Source organism: Meleagris gallopavo, chromosome 10, assembly GCF_905368555.1.
Source record: "Meleagris gallopavo chromosome 10, MGAL_WU_HG_1.1, whole genome shotgun sequence".
Lineage (NCBI taxonomy): Eukaryota > Metazoa > Chordata > Aves > Galliformes > Phasianidae > Meleagris > Meleagris gallopavo.
The window spans coordinates 20,810,168-20,832,564 of record NC_139413.1 but is presented as its reverse complement, the minus strand read 5'-3'; the positions used below and the strand labels follow the sequence as shown (position 1 = coordinate 20,832,564).

Here is a 22,397-nt window from a genome sequence, read left to right as displayed (position 1 = left end):
CATAGGAGAAAGTCGGTTAGCAAAGTGCCAGACAGAAATACTAACTCACAAATTCCAAAGTAGGACCTTCTGGGGTTCTCTACATTTACAACGTATTCACGTTACAGTTTGCAATTCTGGGATCTAGCAGAAAAGCTGTTACTTTCTTCTAAAACACTACTTATACAGGACCTGAAAAGCACTGTAATTTCACAGACCTGATCAGACTTGGATGTAACAGGTAAAAAGCAAATTTGTATGGCTTCTTAGAAGTGTATGAAATGTTGAAGCGCAATATCCAACATTTCTTAAAGCTGGAAAGAGTAAAATAAATCATCTTCATCACAAACTAGACTTACTCTGAATATAAATTCATGTTAATTATCATAAACTGTCTGGGAAAATATCTTTTGGGAACAGAAATAAAAACTTTTATATCCAAGAGAACTCCCAATTAACTGATCTGTTATAACAGATCTACTTTAGAAAATTCAGAATACATCTACTCTTCACTGAATCATGCATCAATATTGCTGCTATTCTCACATGAAGTATTCAGTTATCAGACAATGCAATGAGGCACTCTTCCTCCTACTCTGGTGACACACCGTGTTGGATGTAATTTAGTCTTTTCGGTTTCACTGATATTTAAGATGTAGAAATACAAACATTCCACTCAAAAATCTGCACTAGTCCTGGCTTCTTATGGAAAGCCTCAACTTCTCCCAGAGAGGACAACAAATGAACTGAACAAATGACTGAATTCAACTCAGCAGCACTCCAGCAGTGGCAGAACAGAAATAATATATTTACTTTTACTGCCCAACAGCCCAGAGAAAACAGTTAAATCATAAAGCCATTTTCTATCATTTTTTTTAGCTATAATACAGGGAGACATTATTAACACCATAAGTAAAGAACTGTCACTTCTGATGCGTGGTCCTTGAACCAGCAATGCTCCTCTGAGATGTGGGGATGGAAAGGACAGTCTGGAATTTGACAGCAAACAGGAAAATAAAGAAAAATGGCCTAGAAATTAACAAATAAAATTAAAAAAAAAAGGCTCCTTGAGCTTGTGATGACCAGGAGTTAAGAGTCTGGAGATCTGGTTATCCTGTCAGCAGTGTGGTGAGCACAAAGCCGGAGCTCTCACCCTCCAGGGGATCCCTGGTGAGTCCCAGCTGGCTGATAATGTAACGAGGAATGTCGCACTTAATTCCTTGTCCTTCCTTGGCATGGCCTTCTGCTGCTTCTAACAAGTGGTAGAACTCTTCAGGATCAAACTCCTAAAGCAAGGTGGTGAGACAGACAGAAAGAGGGGCACATGATTCAGCTTTACAATTACAAGATTGCTATACAGGAGAGAGAAGAGTGGGTTGAATTATCTGGATTCCTCAGAAACACTCAAAGCCAATTCTGGGCTCAGTAAGCAAGACAACGCATCTCATCCTGCTCTGCAAAAACAGAGCACATCCATAGTCTGCTGGCTGTATATCTGCCATTCAAAACATGACAAGGACAGCAGGAACTTTTATGAACAAAACACAAACTATCAGATAATACGGTCATTATAATGTAAGTGTTAACCTGGACCCCCAGCCTACTTTTGCCATTGGGATGTCCTAATCAGAGGACTAAAGAGGGCTGAAGTATCTTCTGCCCTCTCTGACAGGTGAGATAAGCCAATATGAAGCTCTCCTACTTTCAAATATCACTTCTAATCAAACCATAAACCCATTCACTTCATTTTGTAACTGTCCCAATATTAGAAATCACTAATAGAATTGTTAATAAAATTATTAATCTAATCTACCAGCAGAATATTTCAACCTCTGTATAAGAAATACTGTTACAGGGTAGGCGGTGGATTATCCTATCAGCTTAGGTTTAGCACACTTGGAAAAAGAAAGCAAAGATTATAAGCAGGTGTGATCACTTTTATTGCACCAATAGATATAGTTGGAAATCTAAAACAACATTTGGGTGCAAGAGCACTACTGCAAGATCACAACGTTACTGTAATTCTGCCCCTACAAACCTCATCATTCATCATTTGGGAGCAATGAGGAAGATTCTTCCAAAATTTTTTAGTGAAATGTTCACAAACTACCAAAAAAAAAAAAAAAAATGGATCCAATGGAGGATCTGGAGCACGAGTCTTGCTCTCCCAAGGCCCAGACTCACCAGGCACTCCAGCAGCCGAGCTGGTCGCGCTATGATGATCATCAGCTTCTTTACCAGTTGGGTAACAAAGGCAACCTCGGAGCTCTCGGATCGCTCGTGGGCCTGTGGAGAGCAGCACATCACATTATGGTCCTTGTAGAGAACTCTTCATTTACATATGTCAAAGCTCAGTCGCTGTAATCCGGCAGCAAAGTCAAGAAGGAGTTAGGCCAGGCAATGATCTCAGCTCACTCAAGGATGCCAAGTTACATATAGCTTTCCCATTCCAACTGACTCTTTTTATCATGCAAGAGCTATTTCAAAGGCTCTACTTGCATTATATCACCTATCACCTTAAGTTATATTTGATATGATGTGGTCTTTTTTTTTTTTTAATGAAAACAGGATTACTGATTTTTTCAATTTTATCTTCCACACAATGCTGAAGTCTAGACAATGACCAACAGCTACACCTATTTTCAGGCTGTGCGTTCAGCTGCAATTCCAACTACTTCTGTTCATCATCATGAAAAGCCTGAACTTTGTTTTCTCTCAGTTCCATTTCATAAACCCTGCCTAACAACTCCAGCACTGCACTGCATGCTCTGGTGTACGAAGCACACCAACAAAGAACACAGAGAAACCTAATTCAGAGAATTTATTCCTGTCCTCTCCTTTTGATTTGCAGGACTTGAGTATAAACTCAATGTTTAGTTTCAAGGGGAAGGAGGGAGATGCCTTTTTACAATAATAAATACATTAAAATGGGTAAAGTAGAAAGCAAAGCCAAATTTGACCAGCAATACCCATGCACCCCCAATTAACTGTTCGCTTGCTCAAAACCACTGTGGTTACACGGGGAGTCCTGAAGCACAAATAAAAGAATATTTCACTGTAGGGTGACAAAAGATGGTTCCAGTGACATGAAAAAACCCTCTGAAATGAAGTATAGCTTTTTCTTTCCAAGGTCAAAAAACAGGCTTTAGCACACCCACAAAACAAAGTCCAGAACTTAACCAATGTTCTTATGCTGGCAATGAGCCAGCAGTTGCTTATAGAATGATATTTTATCAACGTGCAGCAAGAAATGAAAAGGTTTGTTTAGCATTGTTCATTAAAACCACCTAAGAAAAAAACATATATGGCTAAGAAGCCAAAACACACATGAAATCACCTGGAAGAACAATAAAACACAGGGAGGTAGAAATTCATAGCTAGAAAAACCACTTAATTGCTAGTTCATCATCTGAAAACAGCATCAGAGATGCTTCCTGTTAATAAGAGCCTTATAAAAAAATATTTTGAAAGCACTGAAATAAATTGAGATTTTTTTAAAACGATATTTTCTAATTATAAAACAGAGAATAACCAAAATGAAAGTGCTTAGTATTCACTCAGTGCCCCTTAATGCAATATCCAAACTCGTAAGTTACAATATGAATTCTATAAAGAAATTAATGCTTTCATAGCTGAAAAGCCACTCCAGATCACCAGGGGTTAGCTGCTTTGCAATGAATAAATAAAACATCAACAACTTTGTATTATATGAAACATGAGACATGCAATTGGAAAATCCTTTCCCCCCTTACATATTATGAAAATAGATATATGTATATATTTATGGCATCTATTTATGGTGCTGAAGCAAACTTATTCTTTTTAATCAAGTCCTTTTGTTTTCTCTCTTTCTCATCTTCCCCAGCTTAGGCAAAATAATTTAAAAATATAACTAATGTAATCAGGTGTCCGTGATGAAAATGAGAAGCCAGACCATGACTGCTAAACGAGAAAGAAAAACAAAAGGGAAAAAGCCACCAACACAACAGAGTAGAGGATGACAAAAATGAAACACAACTTGGAACAGCCACTCAGCCATCATCTCTGCACAGCGCTGCTCGTCCAAGATCCGCAGCAGCACTGCCTCTTCTTGCTTCCTTCTCCCCCAGGACAGCTCAGACATCCCTACAGATGTCTTGTTTAGCAGCTGTCCCAGCAGTGTCCCCAAAGCAGGCAGGGTTATATAGTGCTGCTGCCTCCATGTGTCTTGGTGTGATGTGGGACACCTCATTAGCAGCTCCCAATGACGACACGCTTGTCTGAAGGTTGGCAGTGTCATTTCAGGGTCCCCCCCGCCTCTCGAGGGGAGGGGAGAGGAGCTCAGGGGCTGTGGGAGAGGCTGATGCCATTCCTGCACACATTGCCAGTGACACGTGTACGGGAGGAAGCGAGGGGTAATTTACAAACCGATTCCCTTATCTGAAAGACCCATCCGTCACTAACTGTAGCCACTGGGGCATGAAATTAAAATCACTGTCCTCCCCTGGGGTTTCACGGGACCAGTAACCGGGATATGCAAGTCACAATGCTGTAATTGAGCTAATATACAGATGGAAAGCAAAACAATAGACCTGCAGTGCCAAGAAACAATAAATTTACACTTAGGCTCATATTAAGAAAGCAATTCCAATCAGAGTATCAATTTCCCAATGTGCAGTATCACCGAACATAGTGTAATACCACTACTTTCCTCTTTTTCTTTTGTTGAATGCACAGAAATACCTGCAGTCCTTCATTCCCTCCTCCCAGTGGCTGAGTCTACATAAAGCCACAGAACTTTTGGGTAGTGTTCCTTGTTCTTTGGCACTGAGGCACAATCACCTTGAAGGACCCTGAGCTCCTATTCCATCCCCTAAGCAACTCCCCATGGTAATGGAATCAGAGAATCAACAAGGTTGGAAAAGCCCTCCTAGATCATCCAGTCCAGCTGTCCACCTACCTCCAATACTTCCCCACTAAACTTAAGGTCCCTTAGTACATCATCTAAACATTTCTTCAACACAATATATGAATCATTAGACGTCCTGTTCTTTTTCAATAACTGTTTTAAATGTTAAGGATAGCATCCAAGTTCATGTTTCCCAAAATAAAGAAAATCTATTTTATTTCATTTTTTACTTCAGGATCATTTCAGTGATGCAATAAGCAATAGCAATGACTAAAAGGCAATATTTCACGCTCCAAACGAGAAAGTATCTCATTTGCCATAACTAATGAGATTTGTTGGCATTTTATTACAAAAGCCAAGATCTAAAAAGTTTAAAAGCTTTCTGGTTTGGTATATTTAAACAGCTCATTATTTACATATCCAATTACTCTATGTTACGGATACATTTTCACAACATAAAATAGCCTCAACCTGCAATCTATTAAATGGAGTATTCTTTCTGTGGTTTGAAATTACTGTGTGAATTTCACAGTAAAATTGTATGAAAATCTGTGGGCCTCCCTGATAGTTCCTGAGCTACCACTACTCATTTCCTTACTGATCAAGCAGTCACCTTCGCAATCTTTCACATTTTATAAAAATATACCATAAAACTATATATCCTACTGCACAGACAATACCACCAAGTGAAGGACTTTTTGGGTTGTTTTTTTTTTTTTTTGTTTTTTGTTTTTTTGTTTTTTTTTTGAGATTCTACTTGATCTTATTTCTATAGCATACAACTGATTCTAGGTCTCCCAGTGACAGTAAATATCTGAATCTGTGATTTTTGCAAATCCTGTACTTGTAGCTTGCTATCTCCTTAAATCAAAGCAGAGAATTAGGAAGATGTTCCCAAACAGAGGTCCAAACCCTGCAATAAGTAATAGCACTGACTCCTCACAACAGCTACAGCATAATATTAACTTCAAAAAATCTCTTAGAATTTATTTTAAAGGAAAAGAGCAATTTTAATGAGTAGCTGAAGCATACTGAGCACACATTAAAATTGTGCCCCCTTGTGTATTTTCAAATGCTTTGAACACCACAAAACACATCGAAGTAGTAAAAAAATAACCCACAACTGAATTAAGTTCAACTCAAGAAAATCTTTTATGAAAAATTTATAGCAACACTACAAACTGTGGTGCTTTCACTCCTTGAAGGCACTATTGTAATTAATAAGTCATTCAGAGTCCTGAAGTACATGAAAGAAAAGTTCAGTAATTTCCTTCATCTGGATGAACCCAATTTTCATAAATTGTGAAGACTGCCTTTGACTTACTCATATGCATATTTAGCCTTTGTACAAAGATGTACACAGGTGAGGTGACCTGCTTAGAACCGCCCATGGTACGTCAACAGCACTTTGGAACGCCCCAGGTCTCCTGACGCCCCTACCCACCGCCCTTCCCCTCTCCTGAAATCAAAGCTCTGCCTTATTGTCTACAGCTTCCATCACCATAACGTATTCTACTTCTCGAGAGCACTTACATCCTGGAGAAGTTTCTCCAAGTTTTCCTGCAGCTCATAGAAATAGCGAGAAGTGATGAGACCTTCACGTGACTTATCTAGGCAGTCTCTGGCCAGTTCGATAACTTGGTGGTGGATGAAACTTAGGACCCCATCTGCTAATTGCAGCACGTTCTCTGGAGCATTGGAGGCAATAAACTCCGCCAGCCGCTCTTCCATCTGCGCTGTGGCCTAAGAGTACAGAATAAACAAATTGTTCTTAAAATCTGACAATCCCAAAATCTAAACATAGACAAGTAGGGTTCTAAAGCCACATCCTCAATCCCAAAACGCACCAGGCTTAAAAAATCGTCCAAAATAAAATGACGGTGTTCTGCTTCGAATAAAAACATTATTCCATAGGCAAAACTGCATTAACAAGAACAAACAACAACATTTAATCAGGACATGCTATTTGAAAATGGAAATGACTATAAAAATATCCTGCTTCTGAGGCTGCTTTCCTCCCAGGTCTCCAAAATAAGGATGTGAGATACAAGGCAGCTCTCAGAAATTGTAGGCAAGACCATGAAATCTGAAAATCATTGCCCCAAGCAACAGACAGACAGCATTTCTTTCACTTTAGGCCTCAATATTCTGTCACCAGAGCAACATCTATTTTTACTATTGGTAAAGCAGAAAGGGAATGGTCATATTGACAGCTTTGGGATAGATGAATGTTTGCACTCATTTCAGTGAGACGTTAACTCTCAAAACTTGATTCCATGGATTTCAATATTCAGCTTTAAAAGAAATAAGCAAAAAACAGTCCATTTTATTTTCACTGCAATCACTTCAGCACTGAAATAATTTGCTTTTCTGAAAACTCAAGTTTTACTTCATTGCTTCTCTGGTACCAAAGGCCCCAGTGGCAAACTTTGCTTTTGTCAAAATCTCTAGCGTAATTTGGAATGACTTTAAAAGAAAACATGCATTTCCAATATGTAAATGTAAAGCCTTCCAAGACCAAAAAGTTTGGATTGGTATAAAGCAAACTTAATGTCACTATACAGAGAAGGAAGTATTTTTAAAAAGTCCAAAATAGCTTGTTCAAAGTATGCACAGAAGTAAGCAAAGCATCCTTCTTCCATCCAGAGTCAGAATTCAAAGCAGAAGCTGAGGGTTAGTGTGCCCAGAGGGTTGGTGGATGCCCTGTCCTTGCAGACATTCAGGGTCAGGCTGGATTGGGCTCTGAGCATCTGATGGATCTGTAGGTGTCCTGTTCACTGGAGTTGGACTGGATGGCCCTTAGAGGTTCCTTCCAACTCGAATGATTCTATGATAATATACGGAGATGCTGGCCTCAAATAAGTGAAATGGATCGAGTAGCCACAGCATGGCCATTCTCCTCATTCTCATGCTCATTTATCATGCCAATTAAAAAATGAGAAATTCAGTAAATACAAAATACATACATAATACTCAAAGCCTTTCATACTCTTCCATCTGAATATACTTTGTCTATTTTTTTTCTACTGCAGAATTAATACAGAAATTTATAGAAAACGGCTTCCAAACTGCACTGCTTAGAAATTACAGGTAAGACAAGGGGTCTGTCACAGTATTACAAATTAACTCAGCTTTGTCACAAGTTCATTGACTGCATTACTCAAAAAGTGATTCCTTACCTTCGGAAACCTTTCTTTGTACACATGGTTCATCATTATTATTTCACTGTCAAAGGAAATTGGCGAGCGACCCGGGCTAGAGGAGAAAAGAAAGTACATCATTTACAGGCATCGCAAACATCGCTCACCCTGTCTGCAGGGGGCAGACAACCAGCTCCTTGCAGTGAACACAAGCCCTAACACACGGGTACAGACAGAGTGGGACACATGTTACAGGTGCATCTGCCACCGCTTGTGGTCTCTCACTGCCTTCTTGGCGATGGCACCAGGGCTGCACAGAAGTTCCTGTTATCTCCAGTCTGCAGTGCCAGGAAGGCATAGAGGAAGTGCAAAAGGAACCTGAGATGCCTTTGCTGTCCTTTGTCTGCTGTAGCAGGGATGCATGAACAGTGGTATTCTGCTAAATCTCATATATAAGTACCATAGCAATAGGAATAGAACGCTTATAGGAAAACTGCACTCCCTTGAGGCACATCACACAACAGATGTATATGCATGTATGCATAGGTTAACAAGTAACTCCCAAGGCGCGCCAAAAAAAAAGGACGGTAAATCTTGGCCAACTGTTTTTAAACGACTGTTTGGGTGTTTTTTAAAGAACAGTTGCATCTCGTTTCATCACACACGATGGTACGCAATGCTCTGACTCATCCCACTGCTGAGGGCAGCCGAGTGAGGTAATGCAGATAATCCCCAGCCACGGGATCGCCTGCAGCGCTGCGTTTTCCTGGTGACGTTGCTTTAGCAATTGGGATGAGAGAAGGCTTCCGTTATTTGGCATATTATATGACTATTGTCCTCACGATTTTAAGAGTAATGCATACTGCTAAATATGTTTTCTCTACGTAAAAAAAACCAACAACAATACTATTTGAATCAGTTCAAACATTTTAAACTTGTGAACGATGAATCTCCCTAAATGGAATAAATGCATTTTAAATTCTGAATGCATTACAGTTCCTACCTAGCTGCTAACCTATTTAGAGGAAAAACATTCTTTTGGGAATAGATATTTATAATTCAGAGAAAATTTAACTCACTAGTTCTCAGGATATAGCAATACCAATCTTGTTTCGTGCCTGGTGCTGGAATTCCATGAATTACGTTGTGCTTTGGGTTCATTAAATTTCATTTCTCAGTTTGAAAAAATGCAGTTTGGTCTAAATATTTCACTGAACACGTATGCTACAAGAAAAAACCTGATCTGGGTGCTCAAATGTTACTCATTAATATATACTCATTAATATATATTTTTAGGAGAATGCATGCCTTAGCTTGGTAGATAGCTGTTTTTTATAAAGAAACATTTTCTTTCTGAAGAAGCCTACATTTACATTCATAGAGAATATGCAAGATAATAAAGAGTAAGAGCTTTTAAAAAGTATTTTATATATATAAAATAAGATACATACATACATACATATACATATTATGTATGTATCATATATATATGTATATGTATATGTATGTATGTATGTATCTTATTTGGAAGCAAATTTCCCCACACATCTAGCCAACCACATTTATTCTTCTTTCTCTAAGCTCAAACACGCTAGCAAAAACACACCCTTATCTCCTGGAAGTTCATCTGGAGCAAAACATTTTGGTGAACATATTTAAGGAAGAATTTATTTTTATGTTATGAACTGTTTCTGTGTGATTTGAGTGAGGTATACATTACAAGGACATATAAACCCTTTGATACTTACAGAAATACATAGGCACATACATATGCCATCTCAATGCTGAAGTAGTACTACTAAAATCTGTGCGTGTTAACTATTTGCTATCCTACAGCTAAAATACATGACTTTTTTTTTTTTTTTTTTTTTTTTGCTTATGCTTTCAAGATATTTTATTCATATAAATACAGAAATTTAAGTGCTCTGTGGACATCATGCTTCTTGGCAGCAGTTGTAGTATTTCCTTAAGAGCAGCCACAATGGTAAGGGGAACTATTGGGCTGTTTCTTACAAATCTAAAACAAAATAATTCTTATTTTCTTTGCACAAGAATCTACTGATATGCAGAAAGTAAAAACTTAAAAGTCCATAGCTTCCTTGGGCACTGGCAGATTCCTCTCTCATTTTTGGCAGCTGATTGATTAATACAACTTTTTCATAAAATCATAGAATCAGCAAGATTGGAAGAGACCTCCAGGATCATCCATCCATCTACCACCCTTTCTCCCCACTAGACCACCTGGAATGGTGAAATGGTGAACACTTAAGCAACTGAGGATAAAAGCCAGGATGAAGGTTCAAACTCATTCTAAATGAAATTCTCCCAATATAACCTGTCAAATTAAATGTCTAGCTGACTACAGCAAAACTGCAGTGTATCTATCACTGCCTCATATTGAGCTTGAGCCAAGGAAACTACAGAAATGACTCTAAAGGTAAGTGACCAACCAAGGCTGGCTGCCAGGCACTGCTGGTTATTCTACAGCATCATGGAGATATAACCAGGAGAAAAAGAAGCCAGGATCAGGCAGGTAATGAATGCTACCGTGGGAGAATGGAAGAGAATTTTTAAGGAAAAAAAAAGAAGTTCAGATATATTGTACAGGCATGACAGCTTTTCAAATGCAAAAGCTCTGCACGTCTATATAGCACGCACAAGATTTCATACGCAGTACAAAAACAGTCTAACATTTCAAGCCTTACAAAGGAACAGATTATTTTCTGTAAAACAGGACACATAGTGTGCATGTGCATAACATCTCAAGACAAAAAGCAGGCTGCTTCTCTCTTCCTGGTGCAGATGGGCAGGTCAAAGAAATGATTATTGTCAGGGAGTTTTTCATCTCAGCAGAGCAGACATTAGAAGAATAATACCTGTCCCCTTAAGCTTAACAGCAGAATGAAAAACTGCTCTCTTCTTCCCCTTCCCTCCACTTCATGAAATTATGTTGTAGACTTTCAGCGACATCTTTCTCCCACAAAGGTTTTAGCTTGTCACAACTCAGGTCTCTTTATCTGACGCTAGAAAGTGAAAATAGCTCACAGACAGCTATTTCAAGGAGTAGCATATTCATAAATTCAATCTTACAAAAATTTAGCTGAACAGTGACTACATATAACTGAGCTGTTTATGAATCTGCATTTTTTTCTCTTTGACAGCTGTAATTAGAAAAATGCAGAGAAGTTAAATGCTTTGTGTCACTTCCAGACACAGAAAAGAACGAATTTTAAAACTATAGAGCTAAAGTTACATAAAATACAAACCATACATGCTCTGAAGGTGAGCAGAGTGCTGGCCTTCGTCCTCCCCAAAAATTCATTTTCTAAATACTTGACCTCATAGAAATCACATCATTATTGGGTGTCAGAAAGCTCCCACTAATAAAGAGAAGGTAATGCAGAAACACCGGATCCAGCACTACACATGGACCACAGCAATCACAGCTTGAGCCTAGGCCTGTTTCTGGACAAGCCAATGGCTAAAAGAAAACTGAGCTTGGCAGAGCAGGATCAATTGAGCAGGATCAATTTCTGAGATAAAATTGGACTGCATGGGCCACTAGTGCGCACTATCTAATCTTTGGTCCCATCCTGGATGCTTTTTCTGATCAGCTTCTTCTGATAACCGGCATTTTCTAGGAATTACCTCTGTACACTCTTAGTGGCAGGGTCGAGCACATGGGAAGTCACACTGGAGGACTGTATTAAAGCAGCACTGCTCAGCAAACTGATGAAGCAGCACATTTGACTGAGGATGATCTCATCTACTTCAGCAATATAAAGATTCACTGCTGCAATCTTCAGTACTTTCTATCTAGACAATCTTTTCCTGAAATATGGAAAGAGATCAAGAAAACTGGGAAGACTGGTGGGCAGAGCACATGCACAACGGCAGCTCTTGAAGAAGCCACTGCTAGTTAGCCCTACTGTTATCTCCAGCATCTCCCACTCGTCAGCTGAAGGATGACAAGTGAAGAAAACCAGGGAACAATGGAGGGCAGCAGCCCAAGTTTAGCATGAGAATACATGCTCTCCATGCATTTTTATTCCTGGAAGAGAAGATCTCCTTTGGGTAAAGCCCAGGACTGTTACAAGAGAAGTGAATGCAGCCCAGGCAGCTCCCTGTAATCAGTAACTTGAAGGATTTGAAGGTCACATTACATAAAACCAAAACAGTTGAGAGATGGTAGTTAAGAAGTACCTCTCTGGGCAATAAAGAAATATGCTCTTCTACTAAAGCACCGAAATGGGTGCATCACGTGAAGGTACAGCCTTTCATTTAACAGGTGAGTCTGAATCTCTTGCAGACAGATGGGAGAACACCTGCCTTCAGTGACCAGCTCTACAAACATCACTCTTTTGAACCCCACTGCAGTGCCAGGCCACCTCCTTCCCCTGCATATCAAAGTCATTAAAAGTATCCTGAATAAATGTTAACAATCAGTCATAAACATCAGGCCATCTTTTAAATTACAAAGATATGACTGCCCATCTGATGTATTTTGTTCATCAGCTTTTCATTAAAGCCGATCAAACAGAACCATTAATTACCTTTTAAAATATTTTTAGGGAATTCCTGCCTGACTTTGAGCACAGTAACCGGTCAGATTTTATTCTTTAATTAAGTAAAAATGTCCTCTCAGCAAGTGAGCTAATTCTTATGTGGGCAAACAAATAAGCAAGCTGTGCACTGCATAGGGTCTGGTCTTCACATATGTCAACACTTGCTGTTTACAAGGACGTGCTACCCCCTGCCAAACAGAGTGCTAACTCCTACAAACACTGATACATCAATACAAACAATTGGAGCAATTTTTTTGAGGAGCGAGGGCCAGGAGGGATGTTTGTTAGCAGTAAGGGTGCTTTGGAGTCACACAGCTTAACAGTGCTAGCAATAAGCAAAATGAAAAACAAATCAGAAACAGTAAGTTAAAAAAAAAAAAAGTTGTTTCACTCTAAGATTTGGAATACCAATAAGGCTGGCTACTATCACACTGAAAACCAGAGAGCTAAAGAAAGTATTTCAGAAATGAATATTGAGCACACAGTCATGACACACTGGATTAATCTAGTCTTGTCACAAATGATAAAGCTATGATACGATAACTCTGCTTTTAAATGGGCTTACAGAGATCAAATTCCCAGCAAATTGATAATTCATATTAACAAGAAAAAACAGAATTTGGCTCTTTATTTTATTTACATTTTCCTGGCATTAAGAATAGTGTTTTGTACTTCTTGATGCTGACAGCAGTAGGTCCATGTTAGAAAGGACAATAATTACTTCAGTGATGGGTTGTCTACCTACAGTAGCTGTCCTATCTACAAAGAATTAGTATTGCTACAGCTACACTGGGCAGCGATAGCTGGTGTTAAGAGTGACAGCAACAGGACTGAAGTAGGACTATCATTCAAAGAGATTTGAACAGTTTAGTACAAATCACATCACTACTCTCTTACTACATGGCATTTGGTAGAGACTAAGTGTGCTGCTACCTACAGGACTTACCAGCTCTTGTAGATAACTGAGTAACTACATTTAGCAGTTCCATATGCAATTATCATGCAGCCTGCACTGTAGTTTAGAACATACAAATAATTACAAATCATTAAGTGTCTTCTGCCATAACATGATATTCACACATTTTCTGGTTAACTTCACCTATTTCACTTCCTTCTACTACAAACTCCAGTCGAGGTCCTGAGCTGGGGCACACTGATTCAGCATTTCCAGCTGACATTGATTTAAAAGCAGTATTACCTCTGATACCCTCAGATGAGCAATATGAGGGAGATTTCACCTCTTCACCCCCTGCTTGCATGAATCCTTTTTGTTTCATAACGAAAGGTTATGCAGATGCTGTAGAAGATATATTTCTCTCAACTTTCATTCACTTGGTCCAGCACTAAATTCATAGCAAAACTCAAGGCTTTTGCCATGATATAATATGTTGGTGAATTTGTTTTTGTATTTTTTTAAAAGATTGTTAGAGAACCGCAAGAAAGACTGCCCAGAGAGTTTGTGGAAAATTCAAGACCTGTCTGGACATGGTCCCAAGGCAATCTGCTCTAAGCAGAGGTTTGGACAAGAGGACCTCCAGAAGTCCTTTCCAACTTCTATCATTCTATAATTCTGTGAAAGATTAAGTCTTAGTTGCTTCTATTTTTAAGTATGGAAAAAAAAATCAACTGCAGAAGGAAACAATCCCTGGATAGCTATCTCCTGAAGAACTGATTCTCTGGAGCAACAGTAAAAATTACCCAACTGCTAATGCAGTTTTCTGTGCTATTATAAAATTGCTCGTGGGTGCAATTCTATTTAAGGTTTTGATTTCATCTACTCCAGTTTTCATTCCACTTTAGAAGCTCTGCTGGAAAAGTTATTAACGGTGACTGTAATGGCTTCCCTATACAACTGCAGCAAAAATTGAGAAGAAACTTCACTAAAGGAAATCTACATCCTGTAGGGTTACTCTGAGATGTTTTGGATCACATTTTCTTAGTTACGATGAGATACAAAAGCAGACTATGCAAAACATGTCACTACTCAAATCTTCAGTGTCAAATGTTAAAACAAATAATAAAAACTATTATTTTCTGATTAGGCGAGGTGGGGTATAAGCTCATTAATTTCAAAACCATGCAACAGCAACAAAGAAAAAAAAAAACAGCTTTCTCTTACTGTTCTTAGAAGGGAAAACACACATGTAAATGCAATACTTGTGCCCAACATTTTAAAAACCCAATAAACACCACCTGAACTCACCTGAGACTGCGTGATCGAGGCCGCAGGGCTGGAGAGTGACGCCCTTCCTCATCAGTGATGCTCTCAGTACTGAAATGCTTTGTCAGGAAATGAAGTTCATCTGCCGTGGGCTGAAAGGGCAGCTGGTGCAGCTTCTCCTGAGATGAGCATGATGACTGAGTACAGAAAAAAATACAGAAAAGAAATGCACTAAACGCATGCATAGGGGTCAGCTAATGAATGGAAGAGGAACGGATTCTGCCAGACACTGCACACTCCAGCGGAAAAGAAAGCTACTTATCAGACCAGGTGCCTCTTTTTAACATTCTCAGTAGGCTAAGCCAAACCTTCTGTACAATGACAGAGCTGGTGAGACCAGGACAACTTTGGGAACAGGCTAGGAAAGGAATACATATGATTCTGGAACCATTGTGAAGGTAATTACTGTTAGGAGACAGAAAGAGTGTACATTAACAACAGTGCTACCCTGGAAAGGACAAGGAGGTTCCTGGAGTGGTGAGCAACTTTCCTTTTCCCTCATGCTCTCTTAGCTCAGGAGTTTCACTGGCATGCAGAATGCTATGGAGCTGTGTAGACGCAAGAGTTTTCACTGATCACTGGCTCTCCTTGGAAATTGCTGCATTAAGTAGTCTGTATTTTACTTCTCCATAATCTTCATTTAATTCCTCTCTTTCTTTACTCATCACACTTCCTTTCTAACCAAGTAGGAAATAATAAAATGGAAGTAGCTGACTTTGCAGAGCTGTAGGATTAATAGTTTCCTGTTATAAACAGTGAAGCAGTTCATCTGTGTTTAAATAAGTTAATAAATTTATATGACATGTCTTGTGATAAGATAGATGTGAAACAGATTTAATTCTTGAACCTGTATAAACTCAAACTCAGAAAAAAAAAGTGTTGGTAACATCAAATGTTGGATGAGGGGAAAAAGCTGTAGGCAACTAAGGGCTGCACTTGTTCTTGTGTGATGTTTCTCAACATCCTTTCCATTTACGAAATAAGGAAATGTATTACATAAGGACAAATTATAAAAACCTCTGAAGTGCCAGAGCAGCACTGTAAGTGGGACTTAAGAAAAACACCATACTAACCTAAGTTCTGAGACTCCTTACTGATCTGATTAAATTTAATTGTGCACACTTTTCTGGTGGAAGATTTTCTCCTTTTGCTACAATGGCCCTCACTCCAACAGGAAAGCAGAGCATCCTAACACCAGAAGAATGTGTTTTAGGGAATAACACACAATCTGATACATATGACCAAAGTTTTAACTCACCTAGCATGCTGTTCTAGACAGTGGTTCTGGGAAAAGAAAGCTAACAAATATGGCTGAGCAGTGAAAGCCAAATGCTACCAAGGCTGCTCACTGACTCCAGCACATCTATAACACTGATAAAGAAAACATTTAAAACTAAAACTAAATTAGGTGCATCCAAATTTGCCAAGAGAGTAACAACTCTTGAACTGAAGAAAAACTAAGCAGACTGCTGCAGAACCAATCAGATGAAGAGCTGAACGTGAGCACTTACAAACCTGAAGTTCTTTTCCTTTAGTAACAAAGAAACTATGCAGTGCCCAACGCATTGCAGAGAAAAGAATCCATCTGAAAGTTTTAGGGTATGAATGAAATCATCAAGGATGGCTGGAACAGGGAACCATCAATTCCCATGTCTTCCTTCAGGCAGGCCTAGGTGCACAGATCACGTTAGGAAGTCCCATCCAGCCATGTCCATCTAGAGACAACTACGCAGATGGTGTAAAAGCTTACACTGCTCTTCTCTACGTTGAAGTCACAGCAGAGTCTGAGTCTTTGACAGCCCCTCTCCTCACAGCTGTTCTGCTGTGCACACTGCTTATGCCCAACACAGGAAAGATTCTCTTTATTACAGAACGATGCAAGCACTCTTTGACTTCAGGAGCTTTCTTTGATCACCTGTCTTACACCGTACAAAGAGTAAGAAGCATCTGCTTATGCAAAAACAGCAACACTTTTTAAACTAAAGGTGTTTGTCATTCGTGATGAATAACACCAAGTCTGCAGAAGAGCAGGCAGACTAAAAGCACAGGCTTATGAAGTGCTGCATTAACAGGTACTCGAGTTCTGGCATTAGAAATGCTTCTATTATTCAGAACAAAATTAAACTAAAACGGCCACATTAAAAAATTTGCACATATCAAGTTACTAGAGTTAGAAAAGAAAAATCAAAACTGAAATTCCAGAAGAAAACATGTCTCCTAACTGCAAAGCCACTGGCAAAGCTGTATTAGTGAGCTCATGGAGGGCCCACCAAATTCCTTCCTCTCTTTAAAAGAAAACAGATCATAAAATTTGTAGTTCCAGAGAATAACTAAGGACAGCTCTGGAGATAAAGACCATGATGAGAAATGAACTTTCCTATGCCTTTCTAGCAGCCTTAGGGCATGCAGCTTTCTCAGTAAAAAAGCACAAAGTGAAACACTTCTGAAATATTGATTTTTAAGTAATCATAGCACTGTACTCAATACTTGCAGCAGCTTAACACAAGCATTCCCCTGGTGTCTTAATTACAGATGCAGAATTGGCCAACTCTTCAATAAATAAATTAAAAAAAAAAATCAAACTAATTGCATAGTACTACACACAAACTGCATCTCGAAAATGAATAGAAAATTAGGTGCTTAAAAATAATTGTGCATTGGCCCATTCAACTGACTATTCTACCCATGTAACTTGAAAGATCTTCTCCACACTGCTCTTTCAGTGTTGGTCTGATGAAGTCTTCACTACTGTTATGAAAAGGATAAATATGGTGGGGTTTATTAAGTGCTGTCCATCAACTGGAATCAAAAATTCAAGCAGAATCGACAGGTTTTCACTGACCTTAGAACATGTAATTGCCTTGGTTTGTTCAGTTTGTTGCTTGGTAGAAAGCAGATCTATGATCACAGAGATATATGACAGCTCTGTGCCATGCAGAAACTCAGGCCCAGCAGAACACAGTGACATTTTTCTTCTTGATATTTCATTTCCTACTGATACGTACACCAGAAAGAAGGTCTGCTGCCATCCTTCTCTCTTGCTTGAAAATACAATTTACAGGACTGATCACACCAAATGGAAGCCCACCATTCTGTTATGTTTTTATCCATGGGATTAATTTGTCGTGCTCTTCTGACAAACCTCTTAAAATCTTCTTACTTCAGTTTTAAAGTCTACACAGGCATAATGCTGCTTATCACTCCAGAATTGTTATTCAGATCAATTCAAATTAATTCTAATCTACAAAATACTATGACAATAGTGTTGTCGTTGATGAGTAGTAAGGAGGATTGGCTTAGAAACGTGGTACTAAGTTTAATGGCTACAAGACTGCTTCAGTACTTACTAAACATCATGTCTCAATATCTTTCTGAGATTGTAAAACTGGATCAGAAAGAAGACAAGAGAGGAAAGACTCAGCTATGTAGAAAAAAGAAAAAAAAATTGGAAAAAAGGGTTTTAATCTATTTCCTGCAGGACGGTGAACTCAGATCTACACATGACTATCACCACTTGCTTTGCACTGTACCATCCTGTCTTCCATTGCTTACAGCTATGATACTTAAACTATTTAGACTGATGCTTTCTATGTGACGTATCTATCTCTCTTTTATGGAGAAGTTTCAACCAAAATGACCTAGCTGCTTCACAGAACATAGCAAGGCAGGAATATTCTTTCTTTCCTATATCAGAAAACTGGCAACTTTCTAAATGTAGCTTTCATGTTCCTTTTTCAAAACAAATACTGATACATCCACAAATTTATCTTGCTACTTTTGCTCTCTCCATGAACAACTACCCCAAGACTGATCAAACTATAATTTCTTGGGAAAACTGGTTATCACACCAGAAAATAAGGACTTAAGACACTGCAGACAGTTTGGTCCAACTTCACATGCATCCTGGAAGCATTCTCAGTGATTATCAATGATCTGACTATTTATGTCACCCCTACATAAAGTAACTAAATATGTTCCATACCCAATAAATTATTGTCGCCTGTCCCCTAAAGAGGGCACAGCGAGGGCTTATAGTGATAAAGGTTTATTTTAAGACTACAGAAGCAAAAGCAGAGCTCCTTTTTAAAAGCTGCTCTCTGGTACTTTAATACAAAATAGTATTTTGTTTTGCTTGTCAATGAAACCAGGACCACTTTTTCCACATTGCTAATGAAATGCTCTTCCACATTTCTCTTTGCTCCTCTCTATATACCTGTACACACACTTCTCGTCCGTTGGGAGAGTGAAATCAAGTCTAGTCTCCTTTTAAGGAGAGAAAAAGTTAAAAAAACAAAAAACAAACAAACAAACAAAAACCTTAAAAGTCCTGATGGACTAAAGATAACAAACTGTAGAAATAGTACAAACTAGAGTCTGCAGGAACATGTCTGAACATCTGAAGCAATCAGATGATATTAATGACAAAAAATCGAATTTTAATCATGTCAACTTATAGCTAAAAGGAAAATTTTGACCCCAATCTCTTCTCCTAACATATGGAATGAATTTAAAACTCGTGTTCCAAGGACATATGAAGATCAATTTGTACTTGAGAGGGTTTTAAGGATGAACTTACTGGAACATTTCAGAAAGAAAATAATGATACTGCACTCAGCGTAAGATTACTACTCATTAAGATTAATTACTTAGTAAGATTAATATTCATGCAGTACTGAGTCCTAGCTAATGCAAGTATTACAATTGCTAGGAACACATTCTAAACAGTACATATAAAACAAAACAATCAGTGTAAGTATTATAGAAAGAAGGAATGATATGTGACCACGCTGTTAAGGTACTCACCATTAAACCATACACAAAAGCATGTTAACTCAAGGTAGACTTAGCATTTCCAGTCTTTCTATGCATGGCATTGTAAGATTGTCAGGTAGATAAACACAATTTATATGCACAAACTAAAGAATAAGATTAATTGTATGAAGTATCGGAGAGCTTTAAGGGTTAAAATGGTGTTGGTGCCTTACTGATGTTAACAACATATCAGCCTTTTGAAAGTACAGAAGAATTCAAGCAAACTGCAGACAACCTTTCTAACGACAAGTAAGAAATTAAAAGCTACATTAGGAGATTCAAATTATTGAAGTTGAGTTAACAGATGTGGATTATCAGTTTTTCCTTCTGCTAACAGATTTTAACACTAAGAACATGAAAGCAGACGAGGATTTCATTTCCCAGTTAAAAAAAAGCTGAGATCTTGCTGGCAATTACGTGCTGTCTCAGAGCCCTGCCATTTCTGACACATCGTGCCTCTCAACCGAGCAGTCGAGCCAAGTGCTACACTGGGATTTCACCAATAGTAAAGGCAAAGTGCAAGATGATAGGAGCTGGGAAATGGAGGAAGAAGCAGTGGAACCAATAATTAAAACAATTTTTAAAAAATAATTAGTATATTTAATAATGTTAGCAAAAAAAATGAAGGAAGATCAGATATTTTAGTAAAGACTCAGAAGCAGATTTGTTAGGGTGTGTTTGTACGAACTGAATTGCTTGGAGAAGTCTGGGTCACTTACTGAAACTGTTGAACTGGGAGTGTTTGTTCCATATCCTGATGAGGGAAGGGAGGCCAAGGACCAGCGGCGTCCATCCGTTCTGAGGAAAGAAGCAAAGGAAATTACTGTGATAGACATACTGTGGTCAATACTTGGAGGAAATAAACATCTATCCCCAAATCTCTTAACCATACGGTTTTCTAAAGTCTTGAGATATTCAAGTAGACCAGGTATCTTTGTGAAAAAACAGCAAGGGTACATTTCAAGAGAAACAAATAAGTGATCTTGGAAAAGATAAAGCAAATGGACATCAGATTCCTGCATTACATTAAGTAGATGCTTTTTAAATATTGCCAGTTGTGCAAAAATTGACGTTCCAGGAATGAACAAATAAAACAGACTTCTTTGAAAAAGGCAGTCTTGCCTAAAGCTGTTATACAGTTCCTCGTCTTTCAAATAATGCTAAAAGTTGAGGGGGAAAAAAAATGTTTTAAATCGTGAGCTTAGTGGAAGTGGTCTTGTTTGTTTACCTTGTCATAGCCAATAAATATGATTCCCAGGGAAAACAGACAAAATACCCTGAAAATACTGTCAGACAGTTCTTGTTTTTACCAATGTCAGAACTAAGGACGGTTCTTCTTGAAGAATCATCAGACCTGCACTTCTTGAAACCCTCTTCTCCCATTAAAACCAACCTCAGTGAGCTTGGAACCTAAACTCAATTCATCCCAGCCCACTGTGCTTTTTCTGCCTTTAATTTCATCTCAATCTTGAAGGCATTTTGATTCCTGTAATTAAAAGTGTGTCTTGTTGCATTTTGGGATGAGTGCTAAGGAAGGCTCCCTCACATCAGTTTCAGCTCACTCGTTTGCTTTGCTGTGGCAGACTATCAGTAGCTGCTCATAAAGGGAAACTGAATTAGAGCAGTTCCTCATTCTAACTGACTTTGGAAAGACTTTGTGGTTTTGGATGCACATCGATACAGTGCATTTCTGCAGGCACACTGTAAAATAAGATGCCTCTTACGGATCTGAAATACTGCTTATAAAATCTCAATTGCTTCTTTGCAGCAATATTTCTCATCCCACTACGAATATACAATGCCTCAATCTACAGAGAAAACTTCAGTGTACACCCAAACATAAAGATCTGTTTATTTTCAGGTACTTTGCCATCTACTTTAGAACAAGAGGGAAATAAACCCACTGTTCCATATTACTGAAAGAGTATTATATCAAGAGAGTTTTTAAAAGGATTCATGCTTCATGCATAAAAATACTCAAGCTGTAATGCAGACTTCTATGCATGCATACATTATAGCTAAACCCCATTTAGCCACAAGTCGTGTTCTCCTTGGCAAGACAAACATGAAAAATGCCAGAAAAAATTATTCTCTTAACCCTGAAAAACCACCAATGTCAGCACTGCAAAGTCACTGTGTCGTGTGGCAGCAAATGGACACCACGAGTCAGCTGCAGAGATCTTCATTCAGCTTTTCCTAGAGCACATGGGTGCTGGTGGGACCTGCAGGCCAATGATCTCAGTTTGGACTCTCGGCCACAATGAGGGAGAATATCTTCCTATCTTCCCAAAGAGTAGACAGGAATGAATAACTCCATCATTTTTCGCAAAAGGAAAGCCTAACTCTTCTTTTAGTGATTAGCCTAAATTGGGCTTTGAAATAACTTTAGTATTCATTTTGACAACGTTAAAACAAATTCTTCTTCATTAGAAAGTTACAGGATACCTCTTTATGCTTGGGCTATTTTCTACTGATGCAATCTAGGCAAGAAATGTGTCAAGCCATCAGGACAGCAGGTTCAGCTCTACATCTAACAGAAAGAGGTGAGTCGGGAAAGAAAACTTCCAAATTGAAGGAATGGGAACAAGACTTTAACAGAAATTTCCTCTCTCATTTATGCAAAGCATTTCAAAGCTGCTTCAGTGCTTTGTTAATAAAAATTTCTTTTCAGAGAGACTTCATGCAATATTCCTTCAGGAAAAGATACTTGGAAAGTAATTTTTAGGTCTTTTATTTTATTGCAAAATAAACTTAGCTAGGACATGGAAGCAATGAGTTTTGCCTTTCAAATG

At 38.5% G+C, this 22,397-nt stretch overlaps 1 protein-coding gene across 15 annotated transcripts in view; it reads right to left on the bottom strand.

Annotated features, from left to right (window-relative positions):
* The window catches only part of MAST2 (microtubule associated serine/threonine kinase 2), a 164,164-nt gene that overhangs the window by 27,794 nt on the left and 113,973 nt on the right, over positions 1 to 22,397 (bottom strand). For 13 of the 15 annotated variants that reach the window (XM_085232021.1, XM_085232023.1, XM_085232025.1 and 10 more), the window contains 6 exons: positions 20,325 to 20,403; positions 14,776 to 14,930; positions 8,047 to 8,122; positions 6,401 to 6,610; positions 2,164 to 2,265; positions 1,133 to 1,265 (listed from right to left, as the gene is read on the bottom strand). In XM_085232021.1, coding sequence (XP_085088147.1) covers positions 1,133 to 1,265; positions 2,164 to 2,265; positions 6,401 to 6,610; positions 8,047 to 8,122; positions 14,776 to 14,930; positions 20,325 to 20,403 — 755 coding nt within the window. The remainder of the gene's footprint in view (positions 1 to 1,132; positions 1,266 to 2,163; positions 2,266 to 6,400; positions 6,611 to 8,046; positions 8,123 to 14,775; positions 14,931 to 20,324; positions 20,404 to 22,397) is intronic. The other 2 variants (XM_085232022.1, XM_085232024.1) reach the window with 1 other exon arrangement.